At 45.7% G+C, this 21,900-nt stretch overlaps 1 protein-coding gene across 1 annotated transcript; it reads right to left on the bottom strand.

Annotated features, from left to right (window-relative positions):
- Positions 1 to 2,971: 2,971 nt before the first annotated feature.
- On the bottom strand, positions 2,972 to 20,867 carry Spp2 (secreted phosphoprotein 2). Its single transcript, XM_051190756.1, has 7 exons — positions 20,694 to 20,867; positions 20,477 to 20,601; positions 16,416 to 16,535; positions 15,160 to 15,267; positions 12,949 to 13,003; positions 9,507 to 9,602; positions 2,972 to 3,080 (listed from the first exon to the last, which is right to left on the bottom strand). Exons 1-6 carry the CDS (start codon positions 20,758 to 20,760, stop codon positions 9,517 to 9,519), a joined length of 561 nt encoding a protein of 186 aa, XP_051046713.1. The 5' UTR covers positions 20,761 to 20,867; the 3' UTR covers positions 2,972 to 3,080; positions 9,507 to 9,516.
- Positions 20,868 to 21,900: the final 1,033 nt, after the last annotated feature.

Here is a 21,900-nt window from a genome sequence, read left to right as displayed (position 1 = left end):
CCTATCATGCTGGTCTGAAGGGGAATGATCACATGAGTTAGCTCTTTAAAAAAGGCCAGGCTGAGCATTCTGAGCCTATGGATCTCACCTGCTCAGGTCATCTTCCTGATGTCTCCATTGTTGGCAGCAGCTGCCGAAGCCACCAACTGTGTTCATACTTTAGCTTGTGGCACATGCTCACCAAGGAAACTACCCTTTAAAAAGGCCTGAAATACTCGGCTGTGCATTTAGGCACAATCAGCGGGGGTGTTGGCTCCCACTTTCCCAAGGCACAGGCTCACATGGGTCAAACAGTTCTGCCTACAGCTATTACTCACGCCCACCTCCAGCTTTCTCCAGTGCCAATGACAATTGCTGAGCAAGGACCAGCCGTTTCACACATGTGTATTCATTGCTGTTTTCTCCAGAGGGATGTAGAAGAAATGTGTAGATAATTTAAAGATTGGTGAATTACCAAAATATATAAATTAATAACTAAATTGTGTGTAACTTTTATCCTACTTTGGCCATAAAGGAAACCACCGATGCCCAGCACAGGTGTTTATGGGTAAAGTGTTTGGCGAGTCCAGAGTGCAGTGGTTTACTGAGGCCAAGGAAGTCATTGGATTTATGTAGAGGCAGAACAGAGTTTATTATTTATGAATGTTGTGGTAGATATTCATAGTAAAGCAGGAGCGTGTTTATAATCTCTGCCTCCATTCTAAAAACATCCTCACACACCCAATTAATCATGGTTCCTCCCTCCCTTCATCAAGGAAATATCCTTGTGAAGCAGGTAGGGTCTATCACAGAAAGCCATAAATGATTAAAATGCCAAGAACAACAGACTGTGGAGTGTCCCGCCTGGACCCCTACACCTAAGGCTCAGGAGCATTGCTAACGAGGACTGGGACAATTGTAAAAGCCAGAGGACCAGGATGTCTGATGTGATATAGTGTCTTCCATATGGGACAGAGAAACTGCACTCAGGAAATCTTAACAAATGTTATCACCTGAACAGACCCGCACAATGACAGTATCAGTTGACAGTATCAGTGTGGACAGGGGAAATCTAACAGGGCACCCTCCCATGAAGAACCATAGGCAATTAATTAATGGTTTCAGAAAGAGACAGAGAGACAGAGAATTAGTTTCCTCCTGGGGTGAGCCCCCTGATAGGTTATTCAGTACCAACTACTCAGCCCTAAACACACACACATATGAGCAACACTTAAGTGGTTTATATAACAATAACAATTAAAGAGGAATAGGTCATGAACTTGAGAGGGAGTAGGGAGGATGTGGGAAGAGTTGAAGAGAGGACAGGGGAAGGAGGAACAGATGTGAATACAATATGAATGCAGGAAAATTTCCAAAAACATGTGTTTTAATTAGTAGAAGGGGTAAGTCCAGTTTTCCCTATTGGGGAGATGATGAAATCTAAACAAACAAATAAACAAAAATATATAAGCATTGCTCCAAGAACGCAAAGGCGTGAAATCTCTTTCCAGAAAGTAACTTCCTTTTGGTTGGTCCCAGGATTCAGCCTTTTCCATTTCCCAGTGTGATATTCCTAGAAGAAACACCAGTTCCCTGAAGTGCCTTGTTTCACACTTTGTTAGCCAAAGGGAGGGGCATGCATGCCTCTTTAGAATACCTTCATCCCTGCCTGACCAGTTCCATTCCCCCAACACCTTGTTTTAGTTCTTCTGTCTTGAAATACAGTATGTCTGTGTCTGGGCAAATACCATGAACAGAATACAAGTAGGAGCCAAGGTTAAAATGCCAGGTAGCTGTGCTTAAGAACTGTTCCTTTATAATGTCCCCGACTTTTAGTAGTTTTTGGAAGGTGGCACCAACAACTCTATCTTTGTTTGAGACAAGGTTTCACCATCAAGCCTAAGCTGGTTTCAAGCTTATGATTTACTTGTTTCAGCTTCTGAAGCATCACAGGCAAGCACTACTGTGCCCAGCATGCTAAATCCTTAATGGTGGAATGGGTGCCATGTCATGATCACGAATGCCTGTTCTGAAAGATATTTCATTCTGCAGCTGATTAATTAGATAAGAAATCCTAAGGAAAAGAGTAGTGGGGTGGGGTACATTTCTGTAGGGACAGTGGTTGACTACAATACCTATTACTCCTTAGCCACTGAATGGCTTTCTTTTATTAGTAAAATGTGTGTGCAGAAGCACACAGGAGGATGGCAGGTGTCGGGCCCCTTCATTCCCTGCCTCATTTCCTTGCGACATCATCTCTCATTGAACCCATAGCTCTCCATTTATGCAAGTGTGGCTGACCAATGACCGCCAAGGGTGTGTCTGTCCCTGTCCATCAACACAGTTACAGGCATGCATGGCCATAGCAGGGGTCTTGGTTTCTTTGTTTGTTTGCTTTGTTTGTTTGTTTGTAGATGGGATCTGAGGATTCAAACTCAGATCCTATGCTTAGGCATCGGACAATCTCACCCACTGAGGCATCTGCATAGCCCACTACACTTTATTCTTCCAGCAGTTTTAGGTCTGCAGAAACACCGGACACACATTACACAGTGGCCTGTTCTCACACCAAGGGATGCTCTCTGTTACTGGAAGCTGGTATCTCTGTCAGCATCTGCCCCTCCTGATGGCCCAGGCTGCTGTGATGTTGTCGACTACAACCCGCTGCAGCTGCCTGGGTGTTTGTTGCCTCCTACAGTCTCTGGGACTGAAAGAGCAAATGGTGCCATGTGCCACCTTGGCAGTTTATGTGGGATAGTTTTCCTACCCTAAAAGTCACCACGATGACTTAAAAGGAGAGTCAAGAGGCTGCTTGAGCCCCCTTGCTTAGAGTAACAAGGCATTTCAACTGTTGTATATTGGCCAAAAACACGTGAAACACAGCTACTTTGTGAGTCTCTATCCCTAACATCTTCCTTGTGACATTAGTTTCTCATCTAAAATTGGATACTAAATGATACTGTTCTCCGAACCAGACAATGAGAGTACTATGGGAAGAGAGAGACATTTATTGCATAGTGGAGCTTATCAGGGGGAAAATGGCATAATTTGCCACACGCCTTTCTTCATTGTCGCTTCTGCTTCTCTTCCTTTCACAGATTCTATTCAAGAGAGAAGGAGGGGCAAGTTAGACCATCATGGTGTGAATTAGCATCTCTGCATCGGAGGCCTGGCCTGGGATTCCTGAGAATTGCTCAGAATGTGATCCAAATGACAGAGGAGACCTCAACAGCTACAAAAAGCAGCCTGCTTAGAACCAAAGACAGAGTGAGAGATCCCACAGGAAGATGAGGTAGGCTGGTCAGGGGACAGAGACACAGCCTCAAAAAGGGAACTCATTTCTCAACAGGAAGGACCACAGAGACTCCTTGGAGAGGCTCTAGCCAGGTGCTGGCCTGTGATTGGTGGATGAAGGAGCCAAGGAAAGCAGTGGCTGGCCAGAGGTGGTAGTAATCTGAGATGGGGCTGGAGACCAAATTTTCACAAATCCACCCACTCACTCATTCGTTCATCCATCAGTAAATCTGTGTGGTAAGCAAGAATACAGGAAGCATACATGGAGGACTGTGAAGATAAAAAAGGACAGTATTGACATCCAGTAATATTTAAAGTCATAGACTAGTGGCGAAGATGGGTGTCACTGAGGTTTCACATGCCTGACTATGGAGACCCAGGACAATCAGCTCCCTAAGAGGGTGGTGAGTGAGGTGCTCTTGGGTGAACTGGACAGGGCCTGGGGCTGGAGGTGAAACCCAGGGTCTAGTGAGAAATACCCACTGTGTGAGACTTCTGTGTGAGGCAGGAGACAAAGGAAACCAGGATGCCAACAAGGTTTCAGTCAGGGAACACACTCCTAGGGGCATTGTCCAGAGGCCACAGCACTTGGGAGCTCAGACTGCATCCTTCAGGCTAGTAGAACTTGTTTTAAGTGGCCTTGGTGACTGAGCCTTCGAGAATAACAGGAAGAAACTGTCAGGAAGATTTAGTACACATTTGGCTAAAAAGGAAGAGGAGCAGAGAAAGAGGAGAGGGGCAGAGCCATGGAGCGCTGCGGAGGAAGGGCTGGCAGAACTCACCGCACCTCGGGTGAGGAAGGGGGGAGGCCTGAACTTCATGTCTCTGGTGTGCTAGCCTCAACGAGGAGAGAGAGGAGCCGGTCTCTAAGGAAGAATTTTGGTTTAAATTTGCAGTGGAATAATCAACACAAGTGGGCGGCATGCTGTTGCTCATGAAGCCCAGAGTTCGACCCAGAAGGATGGATCAACCCCAGACAAGCACATCAAAGCATAGAGGATGCGTGGAGCCACCAGACGGGAGGAAGGGCTGACGTCCAGGCCCTAGGGAACATGACCATTTGAGGAGTGGAAAGAAGAGCGTTCTGTGATGAACAGGGAGCTCTGGCCAGAGAGGGGAACCAGGGAAAGGAGGAAGTCTCGGCAGCAAGGGGGTCTCAGGACAGAAGCGGTCACCATTATCCAAACCAGCCATGGGGTTCAGTGAGGGAAGAGGTGGATGCCCAGGTGAGGAGGGAGATGGCAGGGCGAGGAGAGAGTGGATGAAGTCCATAGACAATATGGACTACAGTTTTAAGAGGATAGGATGGGCAGAGAGCAAGAGATGTTTAAGAGGAAGCAAGGATATACTAGAGATTTTGTTTATGTGTTCACTTGCTCACTAATAAATATTTGCTTGTACCTGAAAGTCAATTCTCATGGCTTCTTGTTCATTCGTGTACAAGCTTAGTGTGATCCAAACCATGGACATCCTATCCGTGTGTTCTCCACTGAGGTCCCTCGAGGAAACATCCTGTCTTTTGTCTCCATTTCATGTTCTAAACAGAGCATCCTTTTTGAAGTTTATTTGCTATTATGGATTTCCCCCCATATTTTGGCTTTGTGCTAATAAGTTACTGTTTAAAATTTCTTGCCAGTGCAGTATAGTATCCCTAAGTCCAAGAAGGCTGGGCCAGACTATATGGGCAAACCTATATGTGCTTTGTGAGTATGTGATGCGCTGTGTGTTTATGCCTGAATACTGGTCTCTCTCAGATGTGATGCAAGGACTCTACCACTGAGCTATAGCCATAGCCTTCCTGTGCAGGAGTCAAACTCGCCATTGGAAGACCCCAATGGCCCAGAGTCTATCATCTTAACCACTTGGCCATAATCATGAGTCAGCCATAGCCTTTCTGATTGTTATTTTTCATTCTGAGAAAAGGTCCCACTAAGTTGCACATGCTGGCTTTGAACATTCTTTGTAACCCAGAAGGTCTTGAACTTGTGATCCTCTGGCCTCAGCCTCTTGTGTAGCTGGGACCACTGCCCTGTACCACCAGGTTCGGATTGGATGTGTTGTTCTCTAGCCTGAGTTACATCACATTGGGTATGCATTTAAATATTATTTTTTAAATGAAGAATCAACAATTCTATACATTCTATAAGGCCTCTAATCAGAAGCATACTTGAAACAATGTTGCATGTCAGGAACACAGCTCTGAGTCACCTAACCTTATGCTTCTTCTAGATGCAGTGGTTTAGTAATTCCATGTCTTTATGTATATAGACCATAACTACTGCTGATCATGGGAGCTCACTTTACCTGGCAAGACAATTGTTAAGAGATGCAGTGTGCAGGAATGAAAGCCAGGGGAAAGTGGAAAATGGAGAGTGGTCAGGTTCTTGCCTCTTGGGCCCCAGTGCCCCCCCCCCCTTTCTTTTGAGTCCTGGCTTCCTTTGCTAGGTCTGAAACCTGAACAATGAAATCACTCCCCAAGAGGTCAGGTGTTAGGGAACAGTGCCCCCACCTGGTTGTTGTTGGTAGGTATGCTGCTCACATTTGAAAAGTTACTGCCAGTTGGCAAGAACACACACAGGGCCTCTCAGCACATGATGAATGGATCTCAAACACTGAAGTTTCATATAGCAATGTATCACAAGGGGGGAAAACAGAGGTATAGGAAGCAGACCTCAATCCCAACAGCATCTGTGCAAGCAGGGCCTCTCTGAACACCTTGCCCCCTCTCTAAGAAACAGGTGATCACTATATAATTGACGTAGGCAATGGGTGTGAAGGGAGTAAACACACTTGTGAGTGATGGTCTTCTTGGGTGCAGTGGCTGGGTGCAGAGAGGACACTTGATAACAGTGTCTGCAGGAATGAGTGGGAAAAACCATGGGGCTGATCTTTTCACTACTGACTTATGGAGAAAAACCATCAAACCTGCCTCTGCCACTGTTCTTGAGTACGAGTCAACAATCCTATGGACAGCCACAGGGCAGCATAAGGAAATATGCCCCAGCTCAGGTCCTGCTGGCCACTCCACAGCTCATAAGACAGAACTTTCCTGGCTACAAAGATTAAAAAAGTGTGGACTCTCAAGTAGACCCTTTTCAACATGAGAACTGGGCCCTGGTTTTCCAAACTTGCTATTATAGAGCCCCACTAACAAACAACATCATGGCTCTTGCATTAGATTGCACATTTCTCTCTCTACTCATGTATTAAATCATTTCTGGCAACCTTAAAGAAGCCAGGACAGTATTTACTAAATTATAGACACATTTTCTCAGCTTCTATTTTAATCCAGGGACTGGGGCAGGCTCGTGATAAAGTGAGAAAAAAAAAAAAAAACATGATTCACAATTTTAAAATAGTAATCTCACTAATGGTCAACGGTCCACTCATTCTATCCTGGTTATCTAATGAAGTTAACAAGGGATAATTTTCATAAATAATTTTATATGGACATTAGGGATATCTTCACTAGTCACCAAACTAAAATAATAAGGATGGCCGGGTAAGGCACCTGCAAAGAGCCCACCGTCTAATGGGCAGAAAAAGAAATGAAGCCTGACAAGCGGTGCTGAGGTGGAGCTTGGAGGTGCTGAGTCCTGCTCTCAAGGCTGGATGCCTGGTGGAGGCCACGCTGGAGGGTTAGAAAGAGGCCAGATTCCAGAGCACACTGGGGCTGCCTCCTCACTAGACCCAGTCTGTGGCCATTGCTAGCTTCATTTTATGAGTCTAGGCAACATGGTGGGCTGTTTCATAAGATGCCCAGCAAAAGGTCACACGAGGGCAGAGATTTAACTGGGACACTAGTAAGAATCAATGTACAGGCCAAGGCTTCTGCATTTGGTCTTCGGTCCACGCTGCACATAAAAACGCGTGTTTTGGGTGAATCATGTCTCTGCAGATGTTAGGTGATGCAACTGTATTGCGACACATGCGTGCATGCACACTTGAGGTAACCATATCATTAGTAAACAAATCATAGCCAACCCACTGAAAATTCGACCCTCACACCCTGCCCACACTCCAGATGTTCTATGGGGCGGGCAGTTTTGCATGTATGTAAAGAGTATGATGAGTCTCTTTCTTCATAATGAATAGTTTCTTGATCTCAGTAAGAAGATGGCTTTTATTTTTAGATTAAAAAGAAAATCTGCCACTCGCATCTTTCATCGATAGTGAATTTTCTCTCTATTTTAGTAAAATGTCAGTTGACTTCTTTCAAATTGTAAGTCATTAAAATTAATTGTGCCATGCTTAGCTGTCTTTTAGGCAAAAGTCTCTCAAGAGCCCGATGTGAAAGATCCCAGCACTAGCTCAAAAGACACTGACTGAGCGTGGATGTGCCCAGTGTCGTGGACTGATTACAGAACTCTGGGACAGCAACCCTGAGAGTGTTTGTCTGTGTGCATGGATGTGCACTGCATGTGTGCCTTGTTCCCTCAGAGCCCAGAAGAGGGAATTGGATCCCCTGGAACTGGAGTTACAGATTATTGTGAACTACCATTTTAGGGCTGATAACTGAACCTAGGTACCATGGGAGCTCAGGGGTGTGGTGGGTGTGGGCAGGAAAAAGCCAGAGGTGTGTGTAGAGCTGAAGCAGCAAGGCTGTTGTGATCCATTGGGGCATTCAGATCATGTTTGAAAGTATGCAGTCTTGCAGACACGATAAAGTGAGCAGAGAGCTGCAGAGGTGGCCCAGCAGTTAAGATCATTTGCTGCTCTTGCAGGAAACCCAGGTTCAGTGCCTGGCACTTGAGGGCACCAGGCACACACATGGTGTATATGCATACATGCAGGCAAGCATTCATCCACATAAGTTAGATGAATAATTTCCTTAAAAATTTAAAGTGCATGAATGCTAAGGTTTTGTTAGTAATTTGTGTTTGCACCTGTGAACGTGGCTGCCCTAGAATCCACACCTGGAATTCCAACTTTTCATTTGTTTTTAACTTTTAAGACCTATTTATTTTACTTGTATGAATACCTGCCTGCATGTATGTGTACCACATACATGCCTGGCCTCCACGGAGGTCAGAAGAGGGGGCTGGATCCCCTGGAACTGGAGTTACACATGGTTGAGAACCACCACGTAAGTTCTGGAAACCATGTCATCTGCAAGAGCAGCAAGCACTCTTAACCACTGAGCCATCTGTCCAGCCTCTGCATTGTAGTTTAAGCTTCCTTTCCACTGCATCCTTCCTGGAATCCCTGAGATACTTGTGAGTTTTCAGAATACTTATTCTATTTGCTCTCATGGCTGCTGATTGAGAATGTGTATAGTGGTGAGAAGACTCCACCACGCTGGGTGACAGGTTAGCAGACCAGAGCTCAGTCTACAGTTCCCCAAAGCACCAGGGAGAATGTAAAAGCCATTGTTGTGTTTTTCTCAATGTCTGGGTTTTGCATATCTCTGTTTTAGCCTGCAAGTGAAGTCAACATCAGAGGGCAGCTGTGGAGGATCAAGGTCTCCTTATCTTTTCAGGATAAACCCAAGGGCAACAGGCAAGGCAGGCAGTGTGAGATGAAGTCCTGGGCCTGGAATGCAATCAGTTCTTCAGTAGCAGAGGAAGGACAGGGCAGGCTGAAGTCAGACACATGTGCCTGTACAACAAGCAACCTTGCATCCCATAGATAACAGGAGAAGAGGAAGGACAGAAAAGAATGTTCAGTGATGCTCCCCAGAACTTTAAGTTGGGAAAATTAGGTGGGTAGCAATGGCATCACAAGAAAGGACTTCCTTCCGGACCCAAGGCCAGTGCCTCCTGCAGGCAGTGAACCTAAGGACCCGGATCTTGGGAGAGTGTGATGCATTTGATGATAGCCTACACATCAATGACACTAATGGACAAGTAAGAGGAAGAGATAGAAGAGACAGAGAGCTAGGCTGAGAGAGCACAAGTGGCCTGTAGGGCTGAAACTTGACAAAGAAAGAAAAGCCAAAAAGGATTCCATGAAAAATGGTATGGAAGGAAGGAAGTGTTGGGAGAGAGGCTGGGTAAAGCGGGGCTATTCTCTTTCTGGTTTGTAAAGTAGAGAGACTTGATCATGGCAGTAACAGAAGACGACATAGGGGAAAGATGGGGGTCCACAAGTGGAGGCACAGTTGTTGGAGGAGGCAGGCAACAGAAAGCCAGAGTGGGCATTAAGGAGCACGGGTAGGAAAGCTGGGGAGCCATGGCATTTACTCCAAGTTCCTTCTGCTTCTAAAGGGTCATAATGTGAGTGTTGACCCTTACCTCTAAGATGTCACTCTAAGCCAGAATTTATTCTTGCTCTGTGTTGGAGGTTCTGGAACCTTCTATGTGCAGGAGGATGTCCCCTTCTCACTTTCTCTAAAGATGGACAGGAGAAGCAGAAGCTCCGTCAGGCATAAATTATTGAGAACAAGCCAAGCATAACCAGAGCCCTCACTGCCCACAGAACACCCAAGGCACCATTTCTTGTTTTCCTCAACGGGCCCCAGGCCCACTCATGCCGCAGCCTCACCCACAGCTGACTTCTCACTCTGTAGCCCACGTGACGCCCTCGGCCGCAACTGCAAGTCCTCAAGGGCAGGAACTGTCACGTCTCTCTTTCAGTCCTCCATGGAAGGTCTCCCATGCTTGTCACACACATTTGTGGAATTAAATTAAATCATTATGTTCAAAGGCATCTCTGAGACAGCTGTACATCTGCATTAATGATGCTCCAAGGCCCAAATGTGTTTAAGTGTTGGCTTAGAGATGCCTTCTGACACACACAAGAGGACTGGTCACACGAATTTACATCTGAACCACATTTTTCACCTCTTGTTCTCTCTCTGCATCAACCCCCTTTGTGTGTGTGTGTGTGTGTGTGTGTGTGTGTGTGTGTGTGTGTGTGTGACTATGTCCCTGTCTCTGTCTCTGGGTCTTTCTGTCTCTGTTTCATTTTGTTCCTCCAGTGTTCTCTGTCTCTTTGTCTCTATATCTCTCTCTTTCTCTTTCTCATTACTGGGGAAATCTGGCATGTTTTAGGGGCACTCACACATCTCTCTCAAGATAGCCATGTAGTAAGAAACTAGTTTTCTATTCAAAGCCCATGGGGACCTAAGACCTTTCAACAACCAAGTCAGGACTTTGAATACCAATCCATTGGCCCCAGTCAATGTCAGCTGGAAAGCACCCATCAACAGCCTATCTGCCTAATGTAGAGACACCCTACTAAGCTGCTCCTGTGTTCTTAGCCCCAGAAACTCCAAGATAATTGCGGCTTGCTGGATATGGTAATGCATTGGTATGTAACAGTAGCAATTGGTAGTAAAGCCCCCACATAGATTATCCATCTGATTCATCAGATTTATTTCTTGCTTTCCACCATTTCCAGAACCAAATCCCAAGAGCTACCAGTTCCTACTGTGGTAGACATTCAAGGAATAGGCTGCAGATTCTGAAGGCAATTCTGCAGGAAATATCCAAAAGAACACTTGAGCAGTGGTCATGGCATGTCAACTCTGTGTGTGTGTGTGTGTGTGTGTGTTTGTGTGTGTGTTCCCCCAAAAAGACAAACCATGGGGAGGGGATTAAAAACTTAAGTTTCAGATTTAATTACTAGCACTTGGGATCAATTGGAGCATGAAGATGAGACCTGGAACTTCCTAATTTGTGATTATCAGTGCCACTTAATATAACAGGGCTCTGGACAGGGTGGATTTCCCAATGCTAGAAAGAAGTGTGGAACATGCACAGGCCTGGGAGATAGATAGGTTCAAAGTCCTGGCCTCTGTGCAAGTCACATGGCTGGGGACAACAGGGTGCATCCTGACTACATAGAAGAGGTTGAGTCCTGACTCTAAGGGGAACACTGCCACACACTGGACCCTATAACTCAGATAACGCATGCAGAGGGAATAAATGTGTACAAGTATGGGATCCTCTTATAGGGAAACTGCTCCTCCCGCCTACAGAGGTGTTGGGACCATTGAATGGAGAAAGAGCTGCAGACAGAGAGAAGTACCTTACCAAAGCCTCCAGGGAGGGTGAGAACACAGTGCAGCCAGAGTCTGGTGTGAGAGTCAAAGGGGGAAGCCCTGGTAAGCAATAAGTGTGGGGTATGTACTCTGTGTTTGCCAATAAACGCCACGTGCTTTCAATACTCAGCTCTTCTGGGTTTAAGTGGAGAGCACAGGGCTGACAGAGCCACCCAGAAACTGAATAAGGAAACTGTACAGGAAAGGACTATGGGTCCAGTCTCTTCCATTTGCTGAGAAGTCTGGTCAAGTCTGGCAAAGGAAGGAGATAGTCAGAGGGAAGGTGGCCCAGAAAATGCTCTGGCTGGATCAAGAAGAAAGGTCAGCAATGACTTCCCAAGTTGATTTAACATTTGATTTCTAGTAATTTTATGTGAGGTAGTGCCTCCAAGTTACCTTCTCCTGGTTTACAGAACAAGTTTATATATTAATATTCTTGTTTGTGGAAATGGTTTCCTATTTCAGGCTCTGTCCTTGGTGCAATGGCCCCATTGATGAGCAAAGTTTCTAGTGGCATTTCACAGAAGGAAACAGACCACTTACCAAGTGAGCGCTCCTGGAATCGTTCACTTCTGGATTCATCAGAAAGAAAACCTGTAACACATTAAGAACCATCAGGCCAGATCTCCCCACCCACTTCCAGAGTCATCTGTAATTGTAGAGCTGAACCTTAAAATATGTCTCTTAAACAGAGGAGCAGTGTATGATGGCAGAGAATTTTACTGACATTAACGCCAATAAGAAAACTCATCAGAAACATAAAGGAATGGCTTCTCAATATTAGAGCATGAATCTGATGCCATTTATAGTTAAACATGGCACAGGGAAGGGGAAATGAAGACCCTTCTACCACCCAACCAAGACACCTTGACAGACAGTGACATGAATGCCAGTCACATGACTGGAGATGACTGAATCTACCCTGATTAGACACATAACCAAACATTACACCCTACAGCATGGGTGGAGCATGAAGGGGGAACAAGCATGTCCATGTGGGAGGCACTCATAACGTTTGTGTGCTGGTTAGTTTTTTTGTCAACTTGGCCTAAACTAAGTCACCTGAGAAGAGAAAACCTTGACTGAGAAAATGCCCTTACCAGGTTTGCCTGTATGCATTTTCTCCAGTGATGTGGGAGGGCTCAGCCCACTGTGAGCAGTGCTACTCCTGGAGAGGTGGTCTTGGGTTGCATTAGAAACCAGGCTAAGCAAGTTACAGAGAGCAAGCCAGTGAGCAGCATTCTTCCATGGCCTCTGCTTCAGTCCCTGTCTCCAGGTCCCTGCCTCAAGTTCCTTTCATGATGGGCCAGTATTGAGATGTGTAGGCCAAATAAGCCCATTCTTCCCACAAGCTGCTTTTGGCTGTGGTGTTTTATCCCAGCAACAGAAACAGACTAGAACAAGAGGAGGCTGACATTGGCCCTACTGGCCCACAGTTGGGACCACTGAATGCAATCCTATATGGAGAACTCTGTAAAAATATTTAAACAAATGGTTGCATCATTGCCCAGTGAGATAAGAAAGGAGCAAAAGTAAAACCAAGTGTTTGCTTTTTGTAATGACTTTAATTGTTCAAAGGTTATCTGTAGAAAAACTAGTTATACCTAGCTTTAAGTGATTCCCAGAGAGCTGTAATTTGAAGTTCATGAAAGAAAAACAAATAATATTAAAGGCCATGAATCTCAACTTACCAAGCAGATAATTGTTTCTCCGTCTATAGGATCTTGGCATGTCCTCAAAAATCATCTAAAGAAGTTTAAATATCAGGATGAAAAACAAAACTGTAAATGCTGCATAGAGGACTCAGACATATAGTGCATTCAGAAAAATAAGAATAGCTCTCTGTGGTATCTAATGTGTAGTATATTCAAGAGAGCACAGTAAGAAGCTGGGGAGATGGCTCAGTGGTTAAGAGCACCGCTGGTCTTCCAGAGGACCTGGGTTCAAGTCCCAGCATCCACATGGCAGCTTAAAACCATCTGGAACTCCAATCCCAGTGGATCTGATGCCCTCTTCTGGCTTCCTCAAACTCCAGGCACACATGTTGTGCACAGACATACATGCAGACAAAATACTCATTTACATGAAATAAAATAAGCAAATAAATTAATTAAATTAGTTTGAAAGGAAGACAACACAGGAAAAACAGGTGGGATGATGCATACCTGGATCCAAGACAACCCTGGGCTATAAAGTGAGACTTTGCCCTCCCCACAAAGAAAAGAAAGGACAGAAGCAAGCAAGGAAGGAAGGAAGGCAAGAGGAAGGGAGGAAGGGGCAGGAAATCACATAGAGAAGAGTAAGTTCTATGAAGTTTAAGTCGAAGCCAAAGCTTTCACTGGCCCAGTATGTGCTTCTAAACACCGCAGAGCAGGAATGGAACTTTATAATTAGACCAAGTTTCAGTCAAAAGGTTCAGAAGAGAAGTCTCTATAGAATTCCAATTTACATCCATGAGATCAAAAGTGCCCCAAACTGTTTGTATAAAATGCCAAAGTCCACAAATAGTCAAGAAGGGAAGCCTCCCGCCTTTCTGCCTGCCAGCTCTATCCTCAGCAGCCACCATGAGGCTCTGGCTTCCAGTCCTGGCGACAGATCAAGGGGTGAGGACTTAGCAATGCAGTGCAGTGAGCAACACTAGAACAACCAGAAGCCACATGCAAAAGAATGGTATTGGACCATTTCTCCATACTGTGTATAAAAAACTGAATCAGAGTAGATCATCAATATAAGGCCTTAGTGTTTGTAAGTGTTCACAAACAATAAAAGAGACAGGAGTTGGATGTAATAAAAGGCATCACAGGGTAGGGGGACATGCAAATTGAGGGGAAATATTCACCAAGAAGTCCATGATAAAAAAAGATAACTAGAACACAGGAACTGACATTTTCCCCTAAGACATACAAATGAACAGTCATGAGAAAATGCAAATCAAGAAATAACAAAGTAGTTCTTTGCACATTATAACATGGCTAAAATATAGACAGGCAGGAATCAATGGAGAAGATGTAGCAACAGAAGCTCTCAGCCATCTAGGATGCTGCTAGACTGCAATCCCAACACTTGGGAGGCTGAGACAGGTGGATCAAGGATAATCTGGGCTACATACTAAGGCCATTCTGTGCTACATAGTAAGAGCCTATCGAGAGAGAGAGAGAGAGAGAGAGAGAGAGAGAGAGAGAGAGAGAGAGGGATATTACCTATTCTGTTTCTCTGGAGAATTCTGACTCAGAGACTCATAGATTGACTGGTTAAATTTTGGTGATTGTGGAGAGCTTGAAAGTTTCAGGTTTAATCAAATTCTCTTGGGCTATCATAGCCTCCAGTGGCCTTTTATTGTCCCCTTCTCTGTATGGCCTAACATTCTTGTGATCATCTAGTCAAATCCGTTGGGAACGTACAGATAGATCCCTAGATCCTAGCAACCCCAAAGCTGAAAGTGGCATCAGATATATGTGAGGCCTCTAGCCGTTACCCCTCTCTTTGCTGTAACCTACATGAAATTTGCACAATGGTATTTGAAAATCCCTTGGTTGTGTACTTTAATTGTTCTGCTCCTATAGAAACGTGAAATAAAAAGCAAACTATCATGCTGGGACATAGCATTTGGGGTCCACTGAATCTGTGCTCCCAGGCCATGGTCGCACATATTTAACTCCCAAAGGAACTACTTCTTATTTCCTTTGAGGTAAGAGTTGTGTTGCTGTATTTTGTGTTGGGGGAGTGGGGTGGGAAGAAGTAGGATTGTGGGGAATGAGCCAGTAGTTGTTCAAGGGAGAATCCAGCTGTGTGAGCAGAATTCCATCTACTGGCATCTGGACGATGACGCAACTATCCCATCAAATAGCTCAGCTTCCACAGACCATGCCCAGAACCAGCTGGAAGAGAGCCCTCCGTCATACCTCTTCACTGCTGTCGGACTCAGATGTGGAGGCCCAGCGGCAGTGAGCCCACACATCTTGTGCCTGTCCCTTGGACATCTGCACGGTGCTCCTGCAAGCAGCTGTTGGCTGGAAAAGATGGAGTTGTGAGTTGCTTCTTTAGCCCCCTGTGGGAGGAGTTAGCCTCTGGACAATAAACTAGGAAATACTGCAGGGTTTGCAAAATGAGGCAAAAAGGAGAAATTCACAGAGGCTGTTTAATTTTTCAGAGTGAACCCTCCGCAAGACCTCAACAGCAATAAGCGGAATGTTTAAATATCTCTATAGGCTTAATACCAGTCTCCAAGAAAAGTCTGCCCTCCCTCGTGAGTACGAAGGGCTGTCTGATATCTATTCTTGCTTTAACAGAAACAAGTGATAGAGATGCCATACATTTGCCATATAGGCATATACACACAAACATACATGTATATATCTCTATAGAGATATAGTCAAATGCCATATAGTCAAATTAAAATCTTAGGGCCAAGTCACACACACACACACACACACACACACACACACACACACGCACGCACGCACGCACGCACGCACGCACGCACGCACACATACACACACGGCCTTAAGATTTAATTAGAAGTGCATGCATGTGACAGTCCTCTGCAAGACACAATCCCACTGAAGTTTCAGGAGATAAATAATGAGGTCTCAGGAAGTTACTCATTTGGCTGAAAACATTCTGGGTCTGGACTGATGGTTCCATCCTGGTTAGAGAAGGTTCTGTCCCCCAACAGCTGACTATTCCGGGCCCAGGGAACACAGAACTAAACAGGCCATGCGACCTGAATGAGAAGGGGAGACACACGGTGGGCAACACTGTCGCGGGCAGTGCGCCCAAGTGAGGCTCACTCATGTGGGGCAGTTTCAAGTGTGCTGGGACCTCCCTTCGCTGTAGGCCCCTTTACATCCACTGTGCCTGGTAGAACCCTCCCCGCATGTGAGACTGGCATAATACCTACTGGAGATTTCATCTGTACTTTAGCGAACAGGACACTGGGTCAGTAAGGGTTAAAGAACTGACCAATAACACCAAAGACTTCAGATCCCAAGCTCAAGAGCCACTCCCTTATCACAGTCCATGGCAGAAAATGCTGCAGTGACCCAGTGTGTGGCTGAGTGCCAGACAGGTAGTGACCAAAGTCCTTTGGTGACCCCTGACCCACTCCAGTCATGGAAGTAGTGAGGGTCTCCCTTGTATTACTTCCTGGGTCACTTACCACGTAGTAGCCCCTTTGGAATGTACAGTCAGAGGTATCATCAGACTCTCTCAGGCATGTAGTTTCCTGAACACTGAACTCCAAGGTCATGACTAAGGTGTCTTCATCCAGGACATTGACCTTCACAAAAGCAAAGCATGGGTTTGCAATAGACATATTTCTGAGATTCATGGGGCTGGCATGATTCTTGCTGCCCAGTGAGAAAATGTTGGTAGAATCACCTACTCACTGGGAAAGCTATGTGTTGTCATAGCAGCATCCAGCAGCAGCATGCAGACATGCACTCACGCTGAAGCCCACAGAGAAAAGCCGTGCAACGTTGACAATCACGGAACTAAAGAAGCTGAGTGTGGTGAGCACCCCTTGAATGCCAGCACTCAGAAGGGCTGAGGCAGGAGGTTTCAAGCTTGAGGCCAACCTAGCCTATATATAGAGAGAGATCTTATCCCAAAACCATAGTAAATGGAAGGAATGGAAGGAGGAGGGAGGGAGGGAGGGAGGGAGGGAGGGAGGGAGGGAGGGAGAGAGAAAGTACAGAATGTATGCCTTCACACCAAGGCCAACATTGCTTGTAAATGTGTTGCCGAAGTGAGCACCAACATTGCTTCTAGAGAAGTACATTGACAATGCTTTCTATGTAGAGTCCATACTTGTGAATTCACCTAGTCACCAAATATTATTTGCAACTCCTAAATTAGTCACCTAGATTTTGCCATTGTTCATGAACACATGCAAAGTGGCCAAACTTCAAGTCACCCAGTGTGCGTGTCCCCAACTAAAGGGAAGGAGGAGGTAAGGTGCTCTGCCTTCTTCCAGCCTGTGCCCTGTGAACATGGTGCTTGTATTCCATTGGGAAACTTGTGATTGTCAGTTTGGGGCTTTCTTTGGGTTGTCTCAGTCCCCAAGCTAGTGCTAGGGGCTGTCTGGCATCAAGAATAAGAGACTGTGATGTGCCTTATGTAGAAAACACATATATTCAGTAAGACTTCTTTGGGTGGGAATCCTAGGTTGCTGGACAGTGAGTTCAATGTTAATGTATCTACACTGTATATTATGTTAGGTACCAATAAGCTAAAATAAATAAATAAATAGCCTCACAAAATAAGGCTATACATTGAATGTGTCAATGGAAGTATTGTGACCCAAAGCTCTTGGGAACCTCACTCTGACTCTTTCCTAGGAGCCATGATCTAGTCTTTGCCAGTCCAGTCTGGAAAATAGCAAGAATAGACTTATGGACTTGAAGTGACATTTTCTTAATGAAGGTACCATACATATTCACCAGTTCCTAAAATAAGTCAATGAGCCACAGACTGTCTCCTGGTTGACACTTTTGACCTATGACTAAATCTGCATTGTTTTCTAATTCTTTCCACCAACAGTGGCATACCAGGGAACCTTTCAAACCTCCTGAAGAACCTGTGTGATCTGAGGACAGGGGATGTTGTACTATACCAAGCTCCTCCTTTGCACTGGGCACATGAGGCAGGGCAGTAAAGATGTTAGGCAGATGTGATTTCAGAATGGGTACCATCCCACAAATGTTTGGGAAAAAAAAAATGAACAAGACCATTATGTAAGTTTGTGCTTGAAGAATGACAGTAAAAACGTGATAATGGGGGAGAAGGGAGGAAGTAGCTGTGATATTTAAAAAAGAAAAAGAAAGAAAGAAAGAAAGAAAGAAGGAAGGAAGGAAGGAAGGAAAGGAAGGAAAGGAAGGAAGGAAGGAAGGAAGGAAGAAAGAAAGAAAGAAAGAAAGAAAGAAGGAAGGAAGGAAGGAAGGAAGGAAAGGAAGGAAGGAAGGAAGGAAGGAAGGAAGAAAGAAAGAAAGAAAGAAAGAAAGAAAGAAAGAAAGAACCTTCCAGAAGAGGAAAGATGTAAGCAGAGTCTCTAAGGACAGGGCTTCTTGTCTAAGGAAAGAGCAGAGTCCAGTGTCCCTGGACAAAGTTTGACCCTTGCTGCCAGGGAAGTGATTACTGCAAGGTTGGGAGATAGGGAATGTGAAACAGTAGTCTGTCAGCCGTGGGAAGCCTTTACAGAGCAAAGAGGCGACCCAGGCTTCTCTGCCCACCCACAGTAATTTCTGTTGCCAACGTCCACTTAGGATTCTATCTGGAACACATCTTTTAATTCTTCCCACAAGCAGGCTAGAGGGCTTGGTTTCCAGGACCTTATTTTCTGCTTCTCTTCAAATTACATACTCTGTCTTTATACTAACCAGCTCTCCTCCCATTTGAATGCAAGTGGCCAAAAGAAGCCATTGGCACTTGGCTACATGCTGTTCCTTCGTCAGACACCTTAGTTTCCTGATGGTGTGTAAGGCCATCTGACTAGTGAGGAAGCCTGAGGAGGTCTTCCTCACAGATGAGGGACATGATACTGAGGAGTAGTGTAAAGGCCACTTCTGTCCCATCATTTTACAGGACCTCGAGTGGTCCCGTGTGTAATTCCTGTTACTCTGTACAATGCAGAGTCCAAGGAGAGATCAAAGGGAATGCTGACTGACCAATATATTCAAGTGATGGGAACAGCAAAGGAGTGGCGGGAACGGGCAGGTAAGCTCGAGGTGGGAGAGCAACACACTAACACAGCAAGTGTCAGACTAAGTTCTGTTGGAATCTCATAAGTCACCTGTAAATGGCTTATCTATAGGTAAGTGAGGCTGAAGTCAGGCCTACGTGGCTATAGGCCATGTATAGGCTATGTGGCCACCTTTCTGCATATTCTGGGTTAGCTGTGTCTCACGGGCTAACCTGTCCATGGTGTTATGCTCCTATTTAATGAACTGCTTTGTTCTGTAGTGAGCAGTAGCTAAATTACAAGTGAATTTAAACTGTTGATCTGCAAGTTTGGCAAGAGGATGTGGGTTCTACAGCACTCTAAGAGAATTGCATCCAGTGCCAATGGAACATGGCCTGGATGCCAACAAAAGCAGGGTTGGAGAAATAGGCAGTTTCATTTTGATGTAGCTCTCTTCCAGAAGCAGTTTGGCTGGCAGCTGCCTACACCCACCTCCAAGTTTCTCCCCACAATAGTGTTCAGTGCCAACCTTGACAGTCGGGTCCTGGGGCTGGCGCCTCACTATAGCTCAGCCCGCATCTTCATGACCATACCCAACTACAAGAGGCAACTGAAGCTGATCAATGAATTTGCTTTGCATTTGGAAAAGAAAACATGGAGCAAGTGTCTGAAAAGGGGCGGGGGCAAAGGGTCTTGTTCTACATGAAGGCAAGCTGGGAAAGCAAAGGGTGTACTCTGTTGAGTAGCAGAGGAGCATGAGAGGTAATGGGTCTAGAATAGGATGGAGAAGAGAGAAAGCCATAGAGACAGTGGTGGCAGTGTGGCCTCTACATGCTGGTAGTGGCTGCCTGACCACGTGGCTGTGTGGCCTCCACCCTTGTCTCTATGAGCCTGGCTGCCCTCATTTCAGCAGAACATCAATCGCTTGGAGGACATTTCTGTCCCTACCTCCCCTCGAACTCCATCAAGCATATAAGACAGTGAAATCCTTGTGGGGGAGGCAGGAATCAGAGAGTTTCCTCTGCCATATTGCTCCATTTCTGCCTCATCCTTGCTACTCCGAGTCACAGTGAGCCCATGTTAATGTCACCTCCCCCAGGTCTCCAGCGATCAGGAAAGAGCACTATGAAGTTGACAAAGATGGGTGGGTTTCTTCGGCTCCGAAGCCAGTGTCCCTTTCCTATAAACACTGAGTGGGAAGAGAGGCTCCTCATTACAGCAGCTCCTTCCAATCCAACAGCATCCTAGGAGCCAGGGGCCTTCAGGACTCTTCACCCCAAATCAGGACACACACACACACAGGGAAGCCAAGGTCACAGGGAAAACACAGAAGGAAGAATCAGATGTCCCAAGAAGCCTTGAGAACCTCGGGGCACAAACTATAATTAAAATCTCTCCTCTGAAACAGTCAGCATGGAAAAGGACTGGCTGTGATCTTTGTAAACAGAATTAAAAAAAAAAAAAAAAAAGATCTATTCAACAAAGGAAGCAAAGGCAAGACAGAGGTAGTAAAGGGTGGGGACGGATCCCCGATCACTCACTCTCTTCAGGGAGTTCCGGGTCGCCTGAAACAGGTAAGGACTCAGGGATTGTGCGTTCACCTTTGCCACTGAGGCCTTGAGGGCTTCCTGCAGGGACGAAGGGTCGAAGTCATACACCGGGAAACCTGGACAGCAAGAACATAGGCCACGGTGAGAGGCGATGAAACCCTGAAAGACCTGCGGTCACCTAGAGCAGGTGGCTAAGTGTGTCCTTTACCTGAGGCACACCGGTGGTGCATTCCCAGGGCCAACAGAACAAGCATCTGCAGCATTGCCTGATCCATCCTAAGAAATGGGACTCAGAGCTAGGAGAAGGCCTCTCTACAGCTTCGGGAGGACAATTCTTTCCGAGGGCAGCTGTCTTATCCTTGCCACCTGTGACCTGGCTGGAGCAGTCCGGAACTCAAAAGAGATGACTGCCTCTGGTGTCAATATTTACTGCTGACTTGTCCTATGGAAAAGTTCCAGGTTGAGGCCACTTTTGAAGTTTGGACCTTTCCAAGGGACTTTAGCCCACAGCAGGGGACATTAGAGAAGCTTGGGTCTCCCTGCATGATGTTTATTTTCTCTCTTTGCATTTCATTCTTGCGAGGAGATATAACTGTAGACTGAACAAATGAGGGAATTTAAAGACATTGTGTATTTATTCCTCACCTGGTCCTCAAAATCCTACACGCTCATCTTTCATCCTCTCATCCCCGCTGCTTCCTAGAGACTGTACACACGCAGAGTGATTTTGCCTGCCTGCTTAGCTCTTCCTGTCTCCAGTGCATGACTGGGGCCATGATTCAGAAACCGCAGTGGCCATGCTGGTGACACAGAGCATAATGAAGTATGTGTTGAATGAGCGAGCTTGTGAATACACCGGGTCTCACTGAACTGTATTCCAGGTCTTTCATTTGAAGCTAGCACTAACTTCTGGTGTCCAGCAAGTACCCCGAGCACGCTGCTGGGAGACAATGATCACTAAAATTTGTAATTCCATTACTTTTAACCTGGTTTGAACTCAATTCCATTAGAGTCTTCCAGATTGAACTAACGTCACCATCTGGCTCCAAACACCCTGGTCTCATTAAATGAACTGCAGTAATAAAAGCAATTGCAGATGAGCGAAGGAGATGAAGGAGGCAACAATAGCATCGTGCTGCCAGCACAGGGCTATTGATTTTTGCTTGACGCTTGCTGGGGTGAGGAGGGGACACTGGGTTTCTCAGATTCTCTTGGCTATAATTAAGTGTTAGCACCAGGCGTGCAGGGTGGGCTCTGATGAGAGCTAAAAAGCGATGATTTTTAAATGCCCCTGCAGAATCCCATCATGTCTTGTAAACCCAGAAGATTAAATGTAAGCCATCCAGACACGCTCATGCTATGGTGATTTCTTGTTCTTCCTCCAATCTGCAGAAATGTGGGCCACATTCATCTCT

This window comes from Phodopus roborovskii, unplaced genomic scaffold, assembly GCF_943737965.1.
Source record: "Phodopus roborovskii unplaced genomic scaffold, PHOROB, whole genome shotgun sequence".
In the NCBI taxonomy this organism is placed as follows: Eukaryota; Metazoa; Chordata; class Mammalia; order Rodentia; family Cricetidae; genus Phodopus; species Phodopus roborovskii.
Note: the sequence above shows the minus strand (reverse complement) of the source record. Positions and strands in the feature narration are given on the sequence as shown.

What these genes read in the sequence shown, in the direction of transcription:
- Spp2 (XM_051190756.1), bottom strand. Translation starts at nt 20,760, where the DNA reads ATGGATCAGGCAATGCTGCAGATGCTTGTTCTGTTGGCCCTGGGAATG. An exon ending in CCCGGAACTCCCTGAAGAGA is followed by an intron (nt 16,536 to 20,476) that starts GTGAGTGATCGG and finishes GCTTTTGTGAAG; the next exon opens with GTCAATGTCCTGGATGAAGA. An exon ending in TCCAAAGGGGCTACTACGTG is followed by an intron (nt 15,268 to 16,415) that starts GTAAGTGACCCA and finishes CATCTTTTCCAG; the next exon opens with CCAACAGCTGCTTGCAGGAG.